Here is a 20,619-nt window from a genome sequence, read left to right as displayed (position 1 = left end):
ATATGAAGGTAATTCAATATAAAATTATTTATTGTAAAAGTTATTGTAAAAAGGGGTTTATCTGTTTATCGTAATAAAAGGTTATTGGATTTCGGAGAGGTAACGAAAATCTTAAACAGGGCACAACATCTTAAACAGGGCCCGTATTCACTAACCGGTTCTTAGAATTAAGTCCAACAAAATATTCTTATAACTATAATGTTCTATAATTACTTGGAAGGTTAGTTGAGCATGACATATAACACATATAATTACATGTATGTCAATATTAATTAAGATCAGTTGTGTTAATAACAGAAGCATTTACAGCCTTATGTATTGAAACTCTGAAAAACAGCGCCCGGTTTTAAAAGGATTTTACGACAAATTCAAGTTACGACTGAATTTGAGGTCATAACATATGGACATTTAATATCAATATGTTCCGAAAATAAATAACATACGGAAGAGTGAATGGCAATGAATAGAAGAATTAAACTTTCATAATTATAGAGGTCTGTGTCTGGCTGTTACAAGTATACTTTCTCAAAGTTTGTATCGTAAATTAAACTTCCGTATGATGTGTGTAATGTCAATACATCACATCTAAAATATTCTACATATATATGTTTATATTTGATTTCTTCTTAAAAACGTAAAACATACCACAGGCATGTTAGTCATTGAGAAGAACACCAGCTACCTGTCCGAGTATAATGTGATGAAGCACTTTGGCACGTGCTTCCGGCAGCCACAAAGCACACTCGTGATACATTGTTTATCTCCGGAATCATTGGTCCAGAGTGCCACAAAGTAGTGCGGTCTCTTCTTAGCAATCGGCACCACGGTGCGCTTAATAGCGTCACAGCTCTACTTTGAAATAAAGGGCGGTGCCTCTTTTTAAAGCACACGGAGATTGTGATGCGGCAACCGTGAAAGACGACGATACTGGAAAGACCGAATGTTTATGCAAAGAAATCCGTCATCGGTGCCGTTCTTCTTGGATGTTGTCTACCTACAAACGAACAATTCAATCTGATCTAGTGTAACAATTAATCACCGATGTAATGTTCATGTTACTCAATTAAAAATGCACACCAGCATACACATATATACGACATTTACACGTAATATTTAAAGAAGACGCCACGCAAAATACCTTAGCACTTACATGTGACTGCCGGTGTCTGTGCGGGTCACGGCCGTTGCCATGGTGACGACTTCCTCCGTTGCTTGCGTTGTTATGGTGATCCGGCGCGCGCTCGTGTATCGTAGCAGACGCTTGGTAAGGCGGTGGTGGGGAATTATACGCTATATTTGACGGAGCGCGCATGGGGTATATAAGGTTTGATGACGTTAACCTGATACGTGACGTTGACCTCCGCTGTGCATCTAGTCTACGCCGATATTGACGTTGCGCTTCTGCGTAACTACAAAAACATCAAAACAAGCATTTTACAAATATTTACCAAATATACATTGATGTACCAAAATACAATCGTTCCATAATAACACGTAGTGACACTGCTTAATTAACATCATTGGGGAGTTCAAGTATGCGTGTTTTATTCCAGTGATAAATTATAGTGTTTGGTTGCATAATTCGATCTGTTTCATGCAAATCTTCGGACAGTTCAGACAAACATAAAATCAACCATTGTACTGTCGTACAATTAACCACTAGACATTATTCTAACGCCCCGCCTGTCGGCTGATAGTCTAGGAGCTTGCAGTAAATCGGTTAAAGACTTGATCCTGAAACCGAGTACTGCATTTATCGCCACTTAAATTTGCATTATGCCGTTGTTACCAGTGTAGACCCAGAGAAGCCTTGGCGTTCGCGCATTCTTTTCAGGAGCTAACATGTCCGCAAATGAAAACACGAAACCTTGCGTGACTTGATAGCAGACAGGGTAGCTACTGACCACACCACTGCAGGGCCAAAAAAACCTTCTTCGCATGGGGCCTCTTTTTCTCCCCCTGAACCAAAAAGGCCCTTTCCCCTACAGAAATTTCTATAAAATCATGCATTTTTTTCTCTAAATTTCCAATCTACTTCCATATTTTTCATTCCCCAAAGCCAGAATATTGTGTCTTTTTTCCCCGAAAAAAAGGCTGTGGCCCTTTCCCCAAAGTTGGTGTTTTGGCCCTGCACTGGCCGCATATGACATATACTAGTAACTTATTTTCGCATGACGCAGCTCATATAATTCCTCACCTGACTCCAGGGTAGGGCTGATCGACCACGACCTGGGGGGTGGGGAGGCGGGACACGGCAGCCCGTCGGTACACGGGGTTGTTGGTGCTCGCGTACTCGGGATCATCGTCGTCGGCGTCGTCTTCGTGGTAGTAGTTGGCTGCAGGTGAATAGCTCAACATAGGACCATATAGATCAGATAGTTTTTTTTAATGTTTTTATGAAAAGATATCTTTCAGTTTTTATTACAGGTGAAATTTTTGAAATCTTATATGAACGCATATTTTAATGATAACTGCAACTGTGCAAATCCACAGGGCAAAATGTTCAGATACACGTGTATTGTGTATTTTTTAGAAGTTTCATGTGAAACATACATGTATATACGATTATATTAACAAGTTATAATGTTTTGAAAAATCTGCGACATGATACTAAATGTTCCAATTGAAAGCTTTAATACAAAACAGTGACTGAATTAATTATACCCGAGTCTAGAATGCCACATCAACTGTTAAAAGATCTCAACGTACTTCGAATCAAGTAGTCTGTTAGACGCGTACTTAAACCCATTTATGCCTAGTTGACTCTCCCATCCTTCTAAATTGGATCAATTTATTTCCAAAATTAGGTATGTCTAGTATATTTATTTCTACGAATATTTCTTTCAGAAATTCCTTTAAGTAAACAGCGCAGACCCTGATGAGACGCCGCATTATGTCCAACGCCTTTTTTCTAGACGCTAGGCATAAATAGGTAAAGATCACGATATAGTTCATCGAATAAAGACGAATTGAGACTACCATTATGAAAGGTGTGTACAAAAGAACGCCAAAAAATCGTGATCATTATTCCACTGGAAATAATGCTGTTGATGGTACAGAATGACAATGCTGCCTTTCAGCTTGCTATTTGAAAAGGTTTTAATAGGACAGATACAGTTAAACAACTTTTGACGTCAGACCAGTTATCCCCTCTAAAAGACGAGGCATTTATACGCGTTTAACTTTTAAAGAACATTTCACTCAAACTTGAAAAGTACAACGACTGCGTTTGTACTCTAGCTATTCAAAAGAAATAGCCATTAAGTACAGATTGAACACATTACAAGTACCGTGTACCCATTCGAATTAAACTAATACTTATTTAATGTACGCACGTTTATTACATTTAATGAAAATGTTATACATGTAGTCAAGTTCCTGTATATTGAATAAACGGTAAAGTGAATTAATTCTGAATACGTGTAACATTAACAAGTTCTGCTGAATAGAAATAAACAATATATTATATAAAGATCAACTCGTTAAATTGAGGGAGGATATTTTGTAAAATTGTCCGATGCAAAATGATGTACATTCCGCACAATCTGTATGATGCACATATTTGACCATTGACTTTTATGACATTGATCTTTAAGCTATGGGGTGGAGTCTTTCGCGCCACACACTGGCTCTACATGGTGGACATTTTTTGAAAAGTTTTTTTTTAAACCCTGCTGCTGTCCCTAGTGGTAAGTTATTATAAAATACCTCATGAATTATTAAATGGCACTCTGGATAAGCTTTTTCACACCTACTTTGACCTTTGACCTCCAAGCCTGACATACCTTTGAGCCCAATTTTTTTTACACAACACCTGGTTTTCACATTGTGAACATTTCTGTCCAAATTATTATAAATTGCTAGATTTAGTATACGTTGTATCATGTCTGAATTTGACCTTGGGCATACACGTGTAACCTCGACCATTGAGATAGGGAATGGTGTTTTACGCCTAACGCCTTCTCCACGTGGTGAACATTTGTGGCGAGTTGTATTTTTGAAAATTGCATGATTAATAATGAAGGTTGTCTGGACGCAGGGAACCACGCGCACCGAACCGCCATTGTGACCGCGCGCTCGACAAAAAAGTAAACGTACGGACACGGTATGTTTGGTTAAACAACTATATCAACCAACCCAATAAGTGCATGCATGATAAAATTGCGTTACATACCAAATAATTTATTAATATATAAAAAGGCTGCACATGCTTAAATATCTACAAAAACTATTATTAATACATTTGATACGATACTATATGACCATTCATTTTTTTAATTAAATGAATGTAACACACCTATCTAAACGTTTTCTAAAAATGCAAGCATATTATTTGGTGGTATGTTAAGCCATGATATATGAGCTTGGTGATTCTCAACCTAGCGGCCGCACCTGACATGCCGATGAAGGTGACGCCCCAGATGCAGCTCCAGATCCAGCCAATTAAAAAGCAGGCGACCAGTAGTAGCTGCAGCAGACCGATGCCGAACACAGTGCAGCACGAGCCCAGCTTCTCCCGCCCAGTCATGTCGTCTGTGCGCGCGCAGCAAAACACGCACACGCTTGCGCATATCGAACCTTTGCGACGAAGGTAAAAATGTACTGGATTGTGTCATAACTGCGTTCTGACAAAAGTGGGTTAATGCATGTGCGATAAGTATCGTCCTGAATTAGCCTTTACACATTTATGCAATTTTTCGTTTGAAGAAAGTCTCTTCATAGCGAAAATCCAGTTTAGCCGAAAAGTTTCTTCCCTGTGCGACTAATCTGGGAAGAATCTTTACGTACATGTATTTACCCCGTTTTTCCAGAGCGAGGCTCACACATATGCCGACGTCATGGGAGTCCGCATAGGCTAATCAGGGACGACACTTTATGCCTAAACTCGATTTTTTATAAAAAGAGACCCTCTTTAAACGAAAAATATCATAAAAGCGGAAAATGTTGTGCCTGATTAGCCTGTGCGGACTGGACAGGCTAATCTTGGGCGACACTTTTCGCACATGCATTAAACATCTTTTCACAGAGAACGGCTCATACCTGTTATTATGTTTCGTTAAAGAAGTTTATTCTTTTTTATGTATAAACATGTAATGTTGTAACGTATAGAAATGTTTTAATAATGTCTACATAATGCAGATATCGCATAAAATAACCTCACGACGGCAAGTTACTCTTCAGCACTAAACGCTTTTAGAACAGTCTTTTTAAGAGGTTTGGGAAAATAGCAAAAACTATCAGATATTCTTTTTACACAGAACAAATTCCACTCTTGTCTAATATATTTCGCCTAAATAGGCTTTTTCAAAGTTTGTTTTATCAGATATTCGTCGGATTTGCCGCACATAAATGGAAATACAAATTATATTTTTTAGTCCAAAGCGTCCATTTTCCCACAACTCTATTTTTTTAAAGTAGAGAGTTTTTTCCATTTCATTTTTATAAGTCCTACAAATTTCACAATATATTTACTTTTGGATAAACTGTTTATGATACAAAAAAGCAGCATTAAGTTGTATGGTCATTTTATGAAAGAAACAAATGATTTAACCCTGAGTTGTTCTGAAACTGACATATTTTGCAGATTTATTTCGCTCAGCGGGCATTGCTAGACACAGATGTCCTGTTAATTATAAGAACTGTTGTAGATCTACCATACGACATTATTTTATAATCCAGGAGTGACAACAGAATAAAACATTAACACAAGTCAAGTCTAGTTTGAAACACCCACTAAAACAATTCAAGAACAAACTGGACTAGAAAATTTTTGTAAGAGGAAATTATTGCCAAGAAATAAAGCTTTGAAGAAAGCTTTGCGTCAAGTAGAAATGTCAAATTAAAATGGGCCAATTATTTTGTTATGATAATTAACTTTTCGCTCGCCCCTGATTATGAAGTAAAAATATTTGCATTTTTATTGCGCTCGCTCGCTCCAAATATCTGGGGTCAAATCTGGGGTCAAATCTGGGGTCAAATCCGTCAAACAACATCAATCCGCCTAAACTTTACTACATTTTAACCATTGTATTATCATTTTCGAGTTGCTTGTTAACTTGTTGATTTTTTTTAATGAACACACACGTACTGACGTATATCACACATACTAATGCTGTTGTTGTTGTTGTTTTAGTTCATTATACATAACATGGCGGCTGAATAATTATAAACTAAACGAGGAAAATATCCGCGTTGAACGCACCTTACAGCGCTACTTACCAAATCCGGGAACCAGGAAGTTCAAGATGCAGCAGACGACCGCGATAGGCATAGGGAGCGCGGGAACCACGTAACTGTCGCTTTTAAATTGATATTCGTCACCTTGAAAGTATAAACTCAACTTAAAAAAAACTTGTTATAAACTAGCAACATTCCAACATCGCCCATTCATTAAAAAAGTTTATAAACAATTATAAAACATGCACGCTTGCAAAACCGGGAACACTAGTAGCGTCCACAAAATACATCAACAGAGTGCGTTCCAAACCTCTCGAACTTGCGGACCGGATACTCCGGAAGGTGGACCGCGCGGATCGTGGCGGCACTTCCGGTTCAGATACCGTCCGCTCATGATAAATATCATGAGGCTGCTGTCTAGTGGACTCGTTGAAATATGTCCCGCTACTTCCGTTGGGTGCGCCGTCTGGACGGGCGTGCCTCGTCCCGTTCATCCCATGTTGGCGATGCATGGAGCTCTCGCGTCGACTCGTACGGTCTGAATACTGAGCTCTGACGTTATTGTAGTGCGCCCTCACTGATACCGGTACATGCAGAGTCCTGGCATGCACATCTATGTTTGAGTGTAGCGCGTGGGTGCTATCCAACGGCATGCTGGTTTCCGGTATCATGGAAGGCCGGCGGCTCGCAGGGTGATAGTGACCATCGCCGGACACCATGTGAGCGCGCACACTGTCGTTTACAGAATCCGTCATTGTTCATATGCTATTTGGATGTCGTTTGAACATTAACTTATTTCATCATATAGCTGCGCAGTTCAAAAAGTTGAACCGTTTATTTATATTTTACACAATGAAAAACGCAAATATTTACTTATTGATCATAAATGACTCTACTGTGATATCCGGTTAATGTGCATGCCACTTTCGAACTTCCGTTTTCAATAATACATGCGAGTTTAACCTACTGTTAGCCGTATTCAAAGAACGACTATCAAAATGAAGAACTGTTTACACCGCAAGAAACACGTACTCAACGAACCATCCTCTAATATTTACGTGTTAATAAAATCAAACGCGCGTCGTTAATAATGCAGTTCCTTGATATTATAAAGATCTATACAATTTGCTTTCAATAAGACTTTCAACCGTGAAGAAATCAAATATCGAGCTCGCTCTATACGATCTTTTGACAGGGCGACATAATATTATGTTACGTATCTTTTGGTAGTGCTTTGACCATTCTTCTCGCATTGCAGTCATATTTAACTGCACACGTCTGTTACAATATTTGAATTGCTACGTGAAGTCAACGGTTTAACCCTTTCAGTGCGGGAACCGAATTTTAAAGGCCTTTGCAAACAGTTTGGATCCAGATGAGACGCCACGTTTGCTATTCTGATAGTATTCTTTGAAATAAAAATGAAGAAAATGCTTATTTTAGAAATTCAGCAGACGACATTTTAGCAGACGACAAATTTCCCAGCATGCAAGGGTTAAAGAGAGATGAAGGAAGTTACTTCCAATGCGTTGCGCAAATAAATGTTGTATACATCATTATGTACAGGTACTGAAGAAGTTGGTTCGCTCTTCAAATAAAACGTACATTTATAGCCCTTGAAATCATTTAAATGATGTCGTGAGCCAAAAATATGAATTTGTTTGTAGATCGACGAGATCAAACGTTCCATATGAGACGTTTTATGTAAACACACCGTGCAATCGACTAACGCATCGTCTGCGGTTCATCCATCGGAAGTGTATACATGTCGGGTAAAAGCGGAGTGTAAGTATTTCCCTATTCTTTATATTTTACGTATTGAATTGAGCAGATTTGCGTGTGTTCTTTGAGAGCCTAAGTAAGAATGACTTTGTGAACGTAATCCATACCTTCCTAGCTGCTTACTTTCAAAGAAATCCGTTAAAATGTGGGCAAAAATCTAACAAAATTCACCACTCTCTCTGTCAAACTCTAATTACACATGATTTAGACCAAAGATAAATATGAACAACATTTTATTGAAATATTTAGTCATTTCTCTTCGATTATTCCAAATAACAGCATCCCAGATGAACATAAAACATTTTTATCAACGTTTAAATTCGAGTGGGGTTTGAAAAACGGCTCAAGACAACGGCCGCGGCTACTTATTAGATGGTCATGACATCGGCTGCGAAAATAAAATTATGCTCAAGTCATCGTCTGCGGCAATGAAAATTGGCATGATGAGATTTGGACGTAACTCATTGACCATATTCGATAGAACTATCATATATTTTGATCACAAAAACAGTTTTAAGATTTTCATTCGTATTTTGAAATAAAATGGGATGGGTGAGTGGATTTCGTTTTAAATAAGTCATACTTTGACAGTATTGAAACAAGTCATTTACACGCAATATATCGAAGTAATGGAAACTTCGAACATAAATGTTCATTCCCTTCCCAAATTTGAGATACAAGGTTTTTCAATTGAAACGCATGAATGAATTTACCAACTTAAAGACAGCTACATGAAGGTTGACAGTGATGTTGAAATTTCCTACTGGAGAGCTTTCAGAATCGTTTGTACCCTCTAGTTATAACTCGTCAGAAGTGTACTTCTTATAAATCGGGTTACTGGAATATCTTTTATATCGAAATAATGTGTGTGGTTTATGAACTTCGACATTTCGAGATTCCACTGTACTTCGAAGTAGATTGTCAAATGTGTTTGGCATGCGTTGTACTGTATGATTTCTTTCTATCCCTTTGTTAAAATAGCGATAATTATGGCAAAACTCTTATAACGTGCTAACTTTCGATATATACGGAATGTATCGGTTGCGGCTTTCTTTCAAGATTTTACTATTTGGAATTTAAGGACCAGTGATAATTCATATGTGGTTTGTCGCGGTACGACTGAAAATATTTGAAACTGTATAGAACTCACACATTCAAATAAATTAACAAGTTGAACGTTTAATTATTACGCAGATACGGAATCCGGATATTGCCATCTATAATCTAGCCCTTCTTTCATCAAGGGCGACATACGACACACGAAGCGATACACGATATTGTGCGCGACACTCGAAGCGATTCACGATATTATGCGCGATACTCAAAGCGACACAATAAATTTTGCGCGACACACAAAACGACAAACAATATTTTGCGCGATACACGAAGCGACGCGCGAGAATGTACCACGAAATATCGCCCCTGTGTAAGTAGCCCAAAAGGCGACATATCGCGGCAAATATCGCGTGTCACTTTGAGTATCGCGTAAAATATCGTGTGTCGCTTCGTGTATGACGCAAAATATCGTGTGTCGCTTTGAGTATCGCGCAAAATATCGTGCCTCACGAAAAATGTTTGGTTATTATGATTGGTGTCTTAGAATGCCGCCTAACCGGATAGGAGGGGTTTCCACCGGCGATGTACTATGTACGGTTTCCTACACAGCAGAACACCAAATCAAAATTGAATATATGTAAATTAAAACTTTAAAGTTGGAGCTTGCAGCTAAAATTCAAAATGTGAAGCAGCTTTCTTGAGTTTAGTATAAGTTATTTACGTTGAGAAATGAGATACCGTAAATTTTGGTTATTATGATTGGGGTCTTAGAATGTCGCCAAACCGGATAGGAGGGGTTTCCGCCGGCTATGTACTATGTACGGTTTCCTACACATCAAAACACCAAATCAAAATTGAATATATGTAAATTAAAACAGATTTGCAATATATCTTGGAGGTTTTTAATTGATATGCAAGCTGGCTCCTGCGATGTGTTGGTCGGATTATAAATACATTTCGGTGGGGGTAATCAATAGTTATAAAAAATATCCTTCCAGATTTAGCAATTTCTTTTGTGAGGAAAAGTAGGACATGTAAGAAATATCTTTTGTAAGAAAAGGTAGGACAGACGCAAATATATCAGTCAACACAACATCCTTCTTAAATATAGGGAGTGCATACTCGAGTCCACATTGTGCTGTGCGAGCCGCTGTTGTGTCATAGGCGGCTCCAGGGGGGGGGGGGCGGACGCGGCGTACGCCCCCCCCCCCCCTAAATCGCCAAAGTAAAGCCAATTCATTTAATTTTTCACACTTAATTAGATCTAAATCACCTTTTAAAACTGGTCAAAGCCTTCAAAATCTCTAAAATCGTGGAGCTCCCCCCCCCCCCTGGACCCCCAAACCTATAAACTATGCACTTTTTTGCATTATAAGAAGGTACTTTGATGAAAGTATATAAGGCGTGACATGCTCGAGAAGTGGTTGTCAAAGCCTTCAAAATCACTAAAATCGTGGAGCTTACGGTGGTCTTCGCCCCCCTGGGCCACCTAGCAGGGCTTTGCCCTGCACCCACCAGGGGCCCTAGCGGCCCCTGGACCCCCAGCAAATCTTTCAATATCCCGCCACCACCACCCAAACCAGAAATCCCGGATCCGCCCCTGGTTGTGTGTCAGACCTCACCGAAGAAGGCGTTGAACAATCATGAAACCTCTTTTGTAGTCGAACATTTGCCTTACTTTACTTCCACTATGCAAATAAGCCAAGTTTAAATGCAATTATATCACTGAAAATAACAAAAGTTCGAATAGACATCTGATATGAAAGTCAAAAGTCAAAAAACTTGCGTGGGATTAAATTAAAAATTGTGATAAAGGGATAATCTTGCAATAACATGGCAATGCAGCCAAAATGTACATAATTCATAACATGTTATCATAAAGTCATTAAAATGCCATTTCATCAAATATTCAATTTCGGTAATTAGTTGGAGGAAAAAACGCACCCAGTGCATATTTAATCATTTTCCATTCGTGCTGCATGAACATATATACATTATTTAACAGGGTCATTAAATTGCAATTAATCTATCTACGTTTTCATTGTACATTTACACCAAAAATAACTTATTTAGTTATTCAATATCATATTTCTATCAGTTATTTGCGTTTAAGCAAACAATTTGTAGAGGAAATTAAAATCATTTTTTTTAACTATATTTCTGAATAGTGACAAGTAAAACTGCAGTACAATTTAATCGGAAGAGTTAACTGTTTTTAATAAATATGAATTATACATCGATTTGTTTCTGAGGGTTTGTGATACCGCCCATTTAAATATTATAAATATTTTAACAAATAATATTTATCTAATATATTTATACTAAGACAGACACACATAACATATATAATCGATGAAAATTCGATTATTTGGGATAACGGATAGCTACATTCACATTGATACAGAAAAAGATGTTGTCGAAAATATGGTTTTGCTTGATTATTTGCAGAAAAATTGAGGAAACATACCAATATATTCGAAAAACGCCGTCTAAGTATTTAAAAAAAAATTATAACTCGGTTACCATAAAGATCATTGAATAGGAAACCTATTTACCTAACTTCATATGTGTCTTAGTCTGTGAAAATTTGGCAAAATGCATGTGCGTAATGTCGTCCCAGATTAGCCTGTGTAGTCCGCACAGGCTAATCAGGAACGACACTTTCCGCTTACACTAGATTTTCGGTATAAAGGTCCTTTTAACGAAAAATACCATTATAGCGGAAAGTAATCGTCGTAATCTGGGACGACACTTTACATATGTATTATGTCTCAGAACAAGTCACATATTTAAAGCATTTAATGAAAACCGATCTTAGCAGATTAAATTCATTAAAATTATCAAACAATATAAAACCACTTAATGACACCTTTTAATAATTTTAGCAAACGTCATGGTAACTTCTTATAAGTATTGTAATATATTTGCTTAAACTCAACCTTCATTGGTGGAGGTTAAAAAAGCACCAACATAATATAAAAAATAGCTTGATCATGAACACTCCTTTAACCTATATGCCTGTCGGCAATGTGCCGAACCCGTATTCAAGAACGTCGTTCTTATTGTATTTATTTTAAAATGAGAGTGGTCTCAATCGTTGAGATTGGGATTAGTAAAAAATCTCCTCAGATTAAGACGAACATGTGAGATGTGCTATTTTAACACTGCGGTTTCAATACTGTAGTTACAGTCTACAAATGCTGAATTATTTCCAGAATTGACCTTTAAGTATGGCTTCGACCTTTGAGCTAGGGACACAGGCCTTGTAAGCAACACGTCATCACATTGACCTTGGCTCTATGAACATGACCTTTGAGCTAAGGACACAGGCCTCGTAAGCAACACGTCATCACATTGACCTTGGCTCTATGAACATGACCTTTGAGCTATGGACACAGGCCTCGTAAGCAACACGTCATCACATTGACCTAGGCTCTATGAACATGACCTTTGAGCTATGGACACAGGCCTCGTAAGCAACACGTCATCACATTGACCTTGGCTCTATGAACATGACCTTTGAGCTATGGACACAGGCCTCGTAAGCAACACGTCATCACATTGACCTTGGCTCTATGAACATGACCTTTGAGCTATGGACACAGGCCTCGTAAGCAACACGTCATCACATTGACCTTGGCTCTATGAACATGACCTTTGAGCTAAGGACACGGGCCTTGTAAGCAACACGTTATCAAATACATTGGATCTATGACCATGACCTTAAAGCTTGTGAATCAGGCATTGTAAGCAGCACGTCATCACATAGACCTAAAATCTATGAACATGGCCTTTTAATACAGGTTTTGGATGTGACATGCTGGCTCCATAATGTGAATTGTTTGGGCACGTTTTTGAAAATAATATCCGATGTATAACGGCGTTACAGTCAGGACACTTAACATTTGATCTCTGTTGCTGCAAGTAATTTTTAAAATTGTATGGTGAATAATACTGTAACAGTCCACGCAAGTTGCTCTATATCCCTATGTAGAGCTATGGTCACAGGTCTTTGATGCGACATGTCTTTCTTATGTTTTATTTAAGATGAACAGCTGTCATACACCCACATTTGATGTTGACCTCTTTATTTTAGATTTCCCTCCGAAATAGGTACACCGATCTTACACACTTCATGTTATCAGGGTGCAGAATCAACGGGGTTTTCAGGGGTTTCCACACGGGCTGAACAGAATTTAATCACACCGTTAAGAACTTTATTTTGGCAAATATCTCCAGTTATCAAAATACATTTGCAAAAATCTTAAGTGTATAAAAGACAGTTTTTCTTGCAGTTTGTGCCGATATCTTAAGGTATAAGAATAAATCCTTGCATGAATACGTCTGAAATGGGTGGCACAATTTCACGTTGCGTGAAGCATAACCGTGTACAATAAATGCAGTACAAATGGAAAGTACACAGGCTAATTAAATAAAGTAACTCTGATGTATTTCACATTGCCCTAATAAACATAAAACATTACAAACCAGTTGAAATTCTTTAGAAAAATTGTTTTAAAGTTATTTGAAATAAGGCACCACTTACCGTCGTGTATACATCCGTTAAAGTTAAAAGAGGGAACCCCACAAAGTCGTGATCCTGCATCCTGTTATCGTTTTATGTTGACCAATTATCATTTTAGAAACATAAAAGATTTACCATGTACACATTTAAACTGCGACTTTAAAGAGTCTCCTTGCCATTTAAGCTAAGAATACCGGTCTAACAAGCAATGTATCTTCATAATGAACATTTGTTGCAAAATTTCATAATGAATAATCGATGAAGTTACAGGTCTTCACATGCACGGATGATTGGACACACAAACACTCAACCTGACAAACATACACTCAACCAGGCCAACATACACTCAACCAGGCCAACATACACTTAACCAGGCAAACATACACTCAATAAGGCAAACATGACATCAAACTTACTTCAAGGGGATTGACAAAGTTTTCCAAGGGAAACAACTGTGATGATTTCATGCAAGTCAACATGTAGTTCGAATATTTGTGTGTTTTTTTATATTAATTAAAGTACCAACAAATACTCTTCACTTTTCTACAATCTTCAATACTCTGTGATCTTTGATACATTTTAATTTGTCTATGATATTGAAAATATCAAATTGCAATACAATAGGATGTGAGTAAACAAACCATCCAAAAATCTTAATCAATTACAATAGTTGCACAAAAAAGGAAAAACTAGTCAGATAGATAAGGTTACATAATATTAATGTACATCCCCACTCAGTCATCACCAGCCTAACAAAATAAGGATTTACCCAATGTCATAAATTATCTAGAATAAAAGCTGCAAATCAGTATGATACACAAAATGGATGCAATCAAGCGTTTCATTGGATCAATATTGAGGCTATTTTAAATCAAACAGAATATTGTTCAATATTATTTCTGACTTAAATAAATGAGGCTAACTAAGTTTAGTTAGCCAACATGAAACACAATGATGTGTTCAATAAATGCTGATGTCCCGCGCCAGAGGCCTTGTCAGTATCAATTCTTTGGCCCATGTGAATGACTCTTAGTCCAAAATTAGGTTAATGTCAAGGTCAAAGCGAGGTCTGGTGGAGTGAGTGTGCTGTCTGTTGGATGAAAGTATAAAAGCTTTATAGTAGTCTTGATGTTACTCGAAAAATCCATTTGGGTTCACACAGAATGTTGACCTTCTGAATAAGCCTAAAAGTAGGTCAATATCATGGTCAAAGCAGGTCAGTTGAGGGCGTGATAACATCCATACAAGCATAAAAGCTTTTATTAAAATCAAGGATTTTTTATGTTATAACCTTCTAAATAAGTTGCTATAGTTTTCAAATACATCATCCATGTAAGTATAAAAGGTTTGTAGGAAGCATTATTGATGTTAAACAAAAGGCATCATTTTGGGTTTTGGGGGCTTACCAAAATTCGGACCTTCTGAAGAATTCCAAAAGTAGGTCAATGTGAAGGTCAAAATGAGATTATGGTGATATGGGTGTGTTGGGTTTAATAGATTACATTCCTGAAAGTATAAAAGCATTGTAGCATACTGTATTGATGTTTAGACAAAATGCTTCAATGTATAAACAAAGAATTTGAACCTTCTGAATTAGCCAAAATGAGTTCATTTGCAAGGTCAAAACAAGGTCATATGAATTGAGTTTAGAGAGTTAAAATATAATATCCAAGAAAGTATAAAAGCTTTGTAACAAGCAGTTTTGATGTTATATGAAACGTGTCATCTACGAGTAACCACTGACGGACGGAATAACTTTCCAACGGCTATAAGCCTTTCAGCATAAGTAGATTCAAAGTTTCATCAAAACTCTAAAACCATCATTAAATAATTCACAAATGTATTATAAATAAGCGTCAAAGGACTCAGTTTGAGAGCTCCTGATATGGAGTCCTGGAATCTGGGGTCTCTATAGTAACACTGTCTTGGTTACGGCTGAACAGAACACTGCTAAACGAGCTGCCTCGACGGTCGTACTTTCCAGCTAAAATTGAAGAATACTGTTTGAGTACTGCTGATTAATAACATCTCAGAAGCAAAATATATACCTGTATAGGATACTATAAATCAAGACTTTCAGTATCAATGAGTGCACTAAAATAGTTATCTTAATATATAAATCAAGACATTTGGTAACAATGAGTACTGTATAAAAGTTTTCTATATTTCGATCATTATTCATATCTTATTGTGTAATATTTACCAATCATTGTATTTTCTAAATACGCGTATAAAACTATGAACAATAATTTTTATGGAATAAAACATTGTTATTGCCATAATAATACATGTATAATTAATATTGTAGTACCCTTAACATTCTTAAATGAATTTATTTCCTGAAATGTACAAATAACAGGTTACCCCTTTTTTTTAAATCTTGCTTTGTTGTTGATTACAAATAATCTTAAATGGCTTGGTTAAAAAACTCCTATACATGCACACATCCATACATCATGTGCCGTGCACAAGTCCTTACCCCCCGGGGCCATTCACACATCCTTACCCCCAGTGCTGTATTTCCTCTGGTAGAGCTTCACCCCCACTATAGTGACAAGCCCAGCTGCCACTATTAGCCCTATCACCAAGGCAACCACACTACCCGGGCTCATGCCTGAACTATCCGTGGGGCTAAAAGGGTAGAAAGGGTATTATTAGAAAATTGTAAATACATTAATAGGGCTGGTTGAACATGGATCATTTTGAGATATTAAGTTCATAATTATACCCAATCATTTCAGGTATTACGTTGAAAACTTAACCCATTCTGTGAAAATCAGTAAATTTATCAAACACATAAATCCATCAAACATTTTGTATGCATGACTAGGATAACTGCTACAATTGTCCCCAATTACAATCATCACAGAACTCATTTTGACGAGAAGTTTTTATTGCGACCATTATTTTGTCGAGAAAGAGGTTTAAGGTACAGTAGTTTCCCACAACAAACGCCAATTATCAAAATATAAATATAAGTACATAAGAACAAAAAATTAAGTAATGGTGGTTCACCTCACTTTAACCCTAGGAACTGTACACATACAAACAGACCACAGTAACTGCATTGAAACATAACAGGGACAAGTTGAATAAATATGAATAAATAGAGGATATTTGTTGAATTCGATGGAATATCGATTTTATTTCACAAGTGATCATATAAAATAATATTTTCACGAGTGGCAAAGCCACGAGTGAAAATATGTATTTTTTATTATCACGAGTGAATTAAAATCGATATTCCATCGAATCCGACAAATTTTCTTTTTATTTTATGCTTTTTCACCGTTTATTTACATTGTAAAAGAGTTTAACTGGATAATGTCGCTGGATTTATAACGTCATTTCGTTGAAAAAAAGACGTCATTTCACAGTAAAACAGTGAAAAATATCGTTATTTTTCACTGTTATTTGTCACTGTTTAAAACAGTGAAATACCAGTTTTATTTCACTGATATTTCTCTATAAACCACCGGAAAGCATAAAATAATAATTATTATTGTATATCTTGCAATAATTTTCTGTCAAACATGTAAAATGTTAAAAACTTAAAATTATTTAAATCAATTTTACCCTCCCACAGTGTCGACGGGACCAGATGCAGAGGATGGTGCCAGGTCAATAATAGTACCAGGCTTTGAGGGAAATAATGACAGGGTCCATGTTGTGGAAGGGGATGCCTGTTTGGTTGTTGTAACTGCCCGACTAGCAGGCTGTGAAGTTGTTTGGATATCAGTGGCAGCTATGGGTAGATTCTTGGTATTTATCACTGGAACTGTAGCAGAAACCATGTACACTTTTATATTATGGATAAAGGTTGAATGATGCTTTTGGTGTCAAAACTGATTATGGTGTCAAAATGAGAATGTATTGAGTGTCTTGATAAAATGATAATTTTGCTGTGTTTTTTTTCTCATTTAAATGCTGTTTGATATTTCTGAGCCTCGCTCTGGGATAACCGGGCTTAATGCTTGTGCGTCTGCACAGGCTAATCAAGGATGACACATTTCGCTTTTATGGTATATTTTGGTTTAAAAATGGAAGTCTCTTCTTATCAAAAATCCAGTTTATTCGAAAAGTGTTGTCCTGATTAGCCTGTGGGACGATATCTGGGACGATATCTGGGACGATATCTGGGACGATACTTTACACATATGCATTAAGCCCTGTTTTCTGGGAGCCCCGCTCATTTATCTGGTAAGCCCCCAAAGCTACTAAAAAAAAATCTAACTCCAGACATGAAGAGCACAATGTTCTTCAAATAGTATCAATTAAAAAAAACCTAACACAAAAAGACATTGCCTGTTGTAGTGCTCTGTGATCCAGTTGATTTGGTAGACGATTGTTCTGATGTCTGTAATGGTGCAACAGGAGAGGAAGCAGCAGCAGCTGCAGTGAGCACCGTTGCAGCAGTCATGACAGATACAGCTGGTGGTTTCAGTGTTGATATTGTAGCAGAAAATGCAACGGTTGATACAGTAGCAGAAGATGCAACTGTTGATAGAGAAGCAGAAGATACAACTGTTGATACAGTAGCAGAAGATAAAGGTGATGTAGATAAACTAGCAGAAGACGCAGTTGATGTTGATACAGAAGACAAAGACACAGCTGATGTTGATGAAGCGGATGAACTACTGGCACCTGTGTTGTTGGTGACTACAGGGCTGTTGTTATCAGACCTCAAGGGGCTTATCAGAGAGTAATCCTGAGAGGTCAGCTTGCCTGTCACATGGGATGTCTGGGGCAAGACTGTTGGAACAGCAACAATGCTTGGCAGGTAGCGAGAAATATTGACAGGGTTGTCTTTCCATACACAGCTTGGGTATGTATCTGTGCTGGCCTCGCAGTGGATCAGTGCTTGACAAATGTCCATGTCATCTCTGCAAATAAAGCTAGCTTATAATTATTTTATAGCATTTATAATAGGATGCTAGTATCGCAAATGAGTCGGACTTCTTTTGCATTATAATTAAAGGTCTTTTTTCAAAATATCATGCAAAAATATGCTTTAATTGTGCCAACAACAACCACAACAGTATGAACAGTTTCTCCTTTATACTCTCATGGAATAGAACAATATTTCATAGTTACAACAGCATTGTGGATAGGTCAATATTCTATTCTTACATATCAACACATTGGGAATGACAATATTCTGCACTTACTGAAAAATACAGTTAATAGGAACAAGTTCTTCATTTCCATAGCAGTAATGTGGATAGGTAAATATTCTACACTTTAGGAATGTGGATATGGCAATGTTCTATACTTACATAGTAGGAATGTGGATATGGCAATAATCTACAATTACATAGTAGGACTATTGATATAGCATAGTTACATAGTAGGAATGTGGATAGGCCAAGATTCTATTCTTACATGTAGTAGGAATGTAGATATGGCAATATTCTTCAATAGCATATTACGAATGTGGATGGGTCAATATTCTACACTTACATAGAAGGAAATTGGATATGGTAATATTCTACACTTACATAGTAGGAATGTGTATATGGCAATATTCTACAGTTACATAATAGGAATGTGGATAGGTCACTATTCTTCACTTACATAGTAGGAATGTGTATATGGCAATATTCTGCACTTACATAGAAGCATGTGGATAGGTCAATATTATACACTTACATATAAGGAATGTGGATATGGCAATATTCTGCAGTTACATTATAGGTATGTGGATACCGGTAGGTCAAAATTCTATACTTACCCAAAATGGAGACAATGCTGTCTACTTACATTGCAGCACATGAGATAGGACAATATTATTCATTTACAAAGCCACACATGAGATTGGACAATATTCTTCACTTACATACCATGACACGAGATAGGAAAATGCTGTTCACTTACATAGCATCACACAGGAAAGGACAATATTCTTCACTTACATAGCAGCACACAGGAAAGGACAATATTCTTCACTTACATAGCAGCGCATTAGATGAGACAATATTCTTCACTTACATAGCTGCACTTGAGATACGAAAATATTTTCCACTTGCATAGCAGCACATGAGATAGGACAATATTCTTCACTTACATTGCAGCACATTAGATTATAACAATTTTCAATGTTTACATAGCATCACAGGGATTGGACAATTTTCAATGCTTAAATTGCAGCAAGCAGACTGGACAATATTCTCTACTTACATACCAGCACAGGAGACTGGTTATTATTCTATACTTACAGGAGACTGGTTATTATTCTATGCTTACAGGAGTCTGGATAATATTCTATACTTACAGAAGACTGGATAATATTTTATGCTTACAGGAGTATGGACAATATTCTATACTTACAGGAGACTGGATATTATTCTTTGCTTACAGGAGTCTGGATAATATTCTATACTTACAGGAGACTGGATATTATTCTATGCTTACAGGAGTCTGGATAATATTCTATACTTACAGGAAACTGGATAATATTCTATACTTACATACAAGTACAGGAGACTGGACAATATTCTACGCTTACAACAAATGGGATTGGACAATATTCTATACTTACATAGCCGCACAAGGGATTGGACATTTGTCCAGCTGGTCATTTGGCCCAGGTGCATTAGGCGGAAATTGCATATCAGCTATTGGGTCCGCTGAATAAATTAACTCAAATATCAATACAAAATGTTGATAAAAATGTTGTCATGCAAAGTTATCTATTATGCGTCTAAACGTATTTTCCAGACTGATTACAAATTTTAGTAGAATAAGGAATAATTAATAGAACTTGTTTAAAAGCAACAAAATATATGCCACACAATATTTCACATTTTTTCTTTATATAAAGTAGTTGTTTGGGGAAATGTGTCACAGTTTATATAAAGCTAAATTATGCAAAAGTGATAAGCACCCAGGAGAGAGAATTTTAGGGAATGCATGTTGCAGCAGTCTCACAATCAGTTTTCACACAATGAAAATATCAGGAATGCTGTATAGTTTAACAGTGATTTACATAGCAGCATAAAAGATATTTACCCTTTCCCACTCAGAAGCAACGTGAACAAATACTCGCAGTTTGTTTAGATTTTATGCTGTTTGCTTCTCAA

The 20,619-nt window shown here is 37.0% G+C and overlaps 2 protein-coding genes across 5 annotated transcripts in view; both read right to left on the bottom strand.

Moving 5' to 3' along the window:
* On the bottom strand, positions 1-14,019 carry LOC127831169 (uncharacterized). The gene is made up of 7 exons (XM_052356162.1): positions 13,957-14,019; positions 13,562-13,622; positions 6,220-6,321; positions 4,393-4,578; positions 2,198-2,336; positions 1,151-1,409; positions 1-994 (listed from the first exon to the last, which is right to left on the bottom strand). The coding sequence occupies exons 1-7, from the start codon at positions 14,017-14,019 to the stop codon at positions 962-964; spliced, it is 843 nt and encodes a 280-aa protein (XP_052212122.1). The 3' UTR covers positions 1-961.
* Positions 13,219-20,619, bottom strand: part of LOC127881246 (VWFA and cache domain-containing protein 1-like) — a 54,426-nt gene continuing 47,025 nt past the window's right edge. For 3 of the 4 annotated variants that reach the window (XM_052428989.1, XM_052428991.1, XM_052428990.1), the window contains exons 23-27: positions 20,079-20,166; positions 17,846-18,423; positions 17,117-17,318; positions 16,047-16,171; positions 13,219-15,524 (exon numbers count right to left, since the gene is read on the bottom strand). In XM_052428989.1, coding sequence (XP_052284949.1) covers positions 15,406-15,524; positions 16,047-16,171; positions 17,117-17,318; positions 17,846-18,423; positions 20,079-20,166 — 1,112 coding nt within the window. In that variant the 3' untranslated portion in view covers positions 13,219-15,405. The remainder of the gene's footprint in view (positions 15,525-16,046; positions 16,172-17,116; positions 17,319-17,845; positions 18,424-20,078; positions 20,167-20,619) is intronic. The other variant, XM_052428992.1, reaches the window with a different exon arrangement.

The sequence above is a fragment of the Dreissena polymorpha genome, chromosome 5, assembly GCF_020536995.1.
Source record: "Dreissena polymorpha isolate Duluth1 chromosome 5, UMN_Dpol_1.0, whole genome shotgun sequence".
NCBI classification, from domain to species: domain Eukaryota; kingdom Metazoa; phylum Mollusca; class Bivalvia; order Myida; family Dreissenidae; genus Dreissena; species Dreissena polymorpha.
This window is presented reverse-complemented; position numbering and strand designations above follow the sequence as displayed.

Bases quoted from the DNA above. Each gene is read 5' to 3' on its own strand.
- LOC127831169 (XM_052356162.1), bottom strand. From the start codon at position 14,019: ATGTTGACTTGCATGAAATCATCACAGTTGTTTCCCTTGGAAAACTTT. The intron at 6,322-13,561 runs GTAAGTGGTGCC...TATACTTTCAAG, and splicing joins TAACGGATGTATACACGACG to GTGACGAATATCAATTTAAA. The intron at 2,337-4,392 runs GTGCGGCCGCTA...ATTCACCTGCAG, and splicing joins CACCTTCATCGGCATGTCAG to CCAACTACTACCACGAAGAC.